Source organism: Mesitornis unicolor, unplaced genomic scaffold (genome assembly GCF_000695765.1).
Source record: "Mesitornis unicolor isolate BGI_N332 unplaced genomic scaffold, ASM69576v1 scaffold34649, whole genome shotgun sequence".
Taxonomy (NCBI): Eukaryota; Metazoa; Chordata; class Aves; order Mesitornithiformes; family Mesitornithidae; genus Mesitornis; species Mesitornis unicolor.
This window is the reverse complement of record NW_010208488.1, coordinates 2063-4519: the sequence shown is the minus strand read 5'-3', so window position 1 is coordinate 4519 and position 2457 is coordinate 2063. Positions and strand designations below refer to the sequence as shown.

Below are 2457 nucleotides of genomic sequence, written 5' to 3'. Positions count from 1 at the left end.
CTTCCTCGCTGCCTTTCCTCCTCCTCATCCTCCTCACCATCCTCCTCCTCCTGATGCAACTCAATGGGCATCCTGCTAACGGGCATTGCACAGCGTTGCTTGTTCACATTGGTCATGGAGCAAAAAACCCCAGAAAACCCCAATTCCCACATTCCCGGCCCTGCTGGGCAGTGTAGGGATGGGCCGGTGCTGACCGGCGTTGCTGTGCCCCATTAAACCCTCAGCCAGCACCACCGGGTGCTTCAAACCCAAACCGGGGTGGGATGCAGGAGTGGGGAGTGTGGGGGGCTGCACCGGGACCCCAGCACACCCACGTCCCCCCGCCTGTCCGCTCGCAGCCGACCTGTTCGACATCCTGCTGCCCATGCTGAACATCTACCAGGAGTTCGTCCGGAACCACCAGTACAGCCTGCAGATCCTGGCGCACTGCAAGCAGAACCGCGACTTCGACAAGCTGCTCAAGCACTACGAGGCCAAGCCCGACTGCGAGGAGCGGACCCTGGAGACCTTCCTCACCTACCCCATGTTCCAGGTGACCCTGGGGGTGCTGCTGCAGCCCCACGCCGGCTGCTGGGGAGCAAAGCCCGGGTGAAGGTGGCCTGGGGCTGGGCCATGCGGGGTCCTGCGCTGCTCCTGGACCCGCTCAGGCCATCGCTGGGCTCCTCAGAGCTGTGGGCTCTGGGTGAAGCTTCACAGTTGTCCCATGCTGGAAGGGCACAGAGGGGTCCTGGATGGGGCAGAGTGGGGTCCTGGGCAAAGCCCCATGCGTTCCCCTTTTCAGTAGGAAGCCTTCATCACGCCCCCGAGCAGGGTGTCCATGGCCACTGTGGCTTTGGGACCAGCACTGGGGGGCAACTACAGCCCTCTGTGCCCCTCTCCGTCCCACTCCCCTTTGCTGTGGCCAGTGCCACGTGGCCAGTGCCCTGTTGATGATGCCCAACCGAAGTCCTGTTGGTGATGCCCCGTTGATGATGCCCCATGGCCGATGTCCCGCTCCGTTGACCGCAGATCCCCCGGTACATCCTGACGCTGCACGAGCTGCTGGCGCACACCCCCCACGAGCACGTGGAGAGGAACAGCCTGGATTACGCCAAGTCCAAGCTGGAGGAGCTCTCCAGGTCAGACCCTGCTGCCCATCCCTGCTGCGTTTTCCAGGGCTCCTCAATGATGAAATGTGAATTTTGGAGGGCTGGGAGGGCTCTGATGTTGGCTCTGCCATCCTCTGGGTGCTGGTGGGGCTGCCCCAGGAAGGGGCCGAGCGCCTCTGGGATCCCCACAGCCACGAATTGGCCGTGATTCCCCATTTCCAACCCCATCCCCCTGCACACCCTGGGGTGCTCTGTGTGCCCATGCTGGTGCATTGCAATGGTGCGATCCCACCAGTGCTGCTCGGTCCCTGGGCCGTCTGTGAAGAGTCCCCATCCCTTTTACCGCTCCTCAAGGAGCAGGGATGTTGGAGTGGGTGGTGATGGGGGGATCTGTCTGCCCTAAACCTGAATATTGGGATTTCTGAGAAAGAAGTGCCCGTGTTTTGGTTTGTACGGATCTGGAGGTGCAGTCCAGGTTTGGCACTGGTTACCCCTGAGCTGCTGGGTCTGGGTAGATGAAGATATTGCCATAATTCCCTCAAAACTCCTTCGGTTTTGGTCTTACCCAGTGAATCCCCCCATCCAGAGGGAAAACCGGGGCAGATCCCATCCAGGCTCCAATTTTCCCTCCTCCTCCCTTCAGGATCATGCACGACGAGGTGAGCGAGACTGAGAACATCCGCAAAAACCTGGCGATAGAGAGGATGATCATCGAGGGCTGCGAAATCCTGCTGGACACCAGCCAGACCTTCGTCAGACAGGGTAGGGTGCTGGTGTCCCTCGGTGCCATCGTCCCCCCCCTCATGACGTGGGTGCCAGGGTGGGCTGGGGTCCATGGCCAGCACCCCCCGGTCTCTGTGTCCCCATAACCCCCAGCCGGTGGCGCTGGTCCCCATCCCGTGCCCCAGTGCTGGTGATGGCAGAGCTGTGCCCGTGTCCCCGCAGGGTCCCTGATCCAGGTGCCGATGTCGGAGAAGGGGAAGATCCCGCGGGGGCGGCTGGGGTCGCTGTCGCTGCGGAAGGAGGGTGAGCGCCAGTGCTTCCTCTTCTCCAAGCACCTCATCATCTGCACCCGCGGCTCGGGGGGAAAGCTCCATCTCACCAAGGTACAGACAGGAGGGTTCACCTTCCCCTGGGGGTGCCGGGCTGGGAGCGGACGGGTTTATTTCATGTGGTCCAGCATTGCCAGCGATGCGCAGTCGTGGGCAAGGACATTGCGGGTTCTTGGTGTAAGAAACAGTCCTGGTTTGCAGCAGAAACCTCGCAGTTTCAGTGGAAAAGCGAACCCAGGTCTGTGCAGCGCTCGCCCCGGGACTTGTGCTTGTGGCGGTGGAAGTTTTGCAATTAATTGAGCAAGAGCCTTACGAAA

The 2457-nt window shown here is 61.4% G+C and overlaps 1 protein-coding gene across 1 annotated transcript in view; it reads left to right on the top strand.

Annotated features, from left to right (window-relative positions):
* Positions 1-2457, top strand: part of LOC104547001 (ras-specific guanine nucleotide-releasing factor 1-like) — a gene marked incomplete at its 3' end in the record, with an annotated part of 4718 nt that overhangs the window by 364 nt on the left and 1897 nt on the right. Inside the window, exons 2-5 of the mRNA XM_010192537.1 lie at positions 339-532; positions 1009-1118; positions 1732-1850; positions 2034-2194. Of these exons, the coding sequence (XP_010190839.1) occupies positions 339-532; positions 1009-1118; positions 1732-1850; positions 2034-2194 (584 nt within the window). The remainder of the gene's footprint in view (positions 1-338; positions 533-1008; positions 1119-1731; positions 1851-2033; positions 2195-2457) is intronic.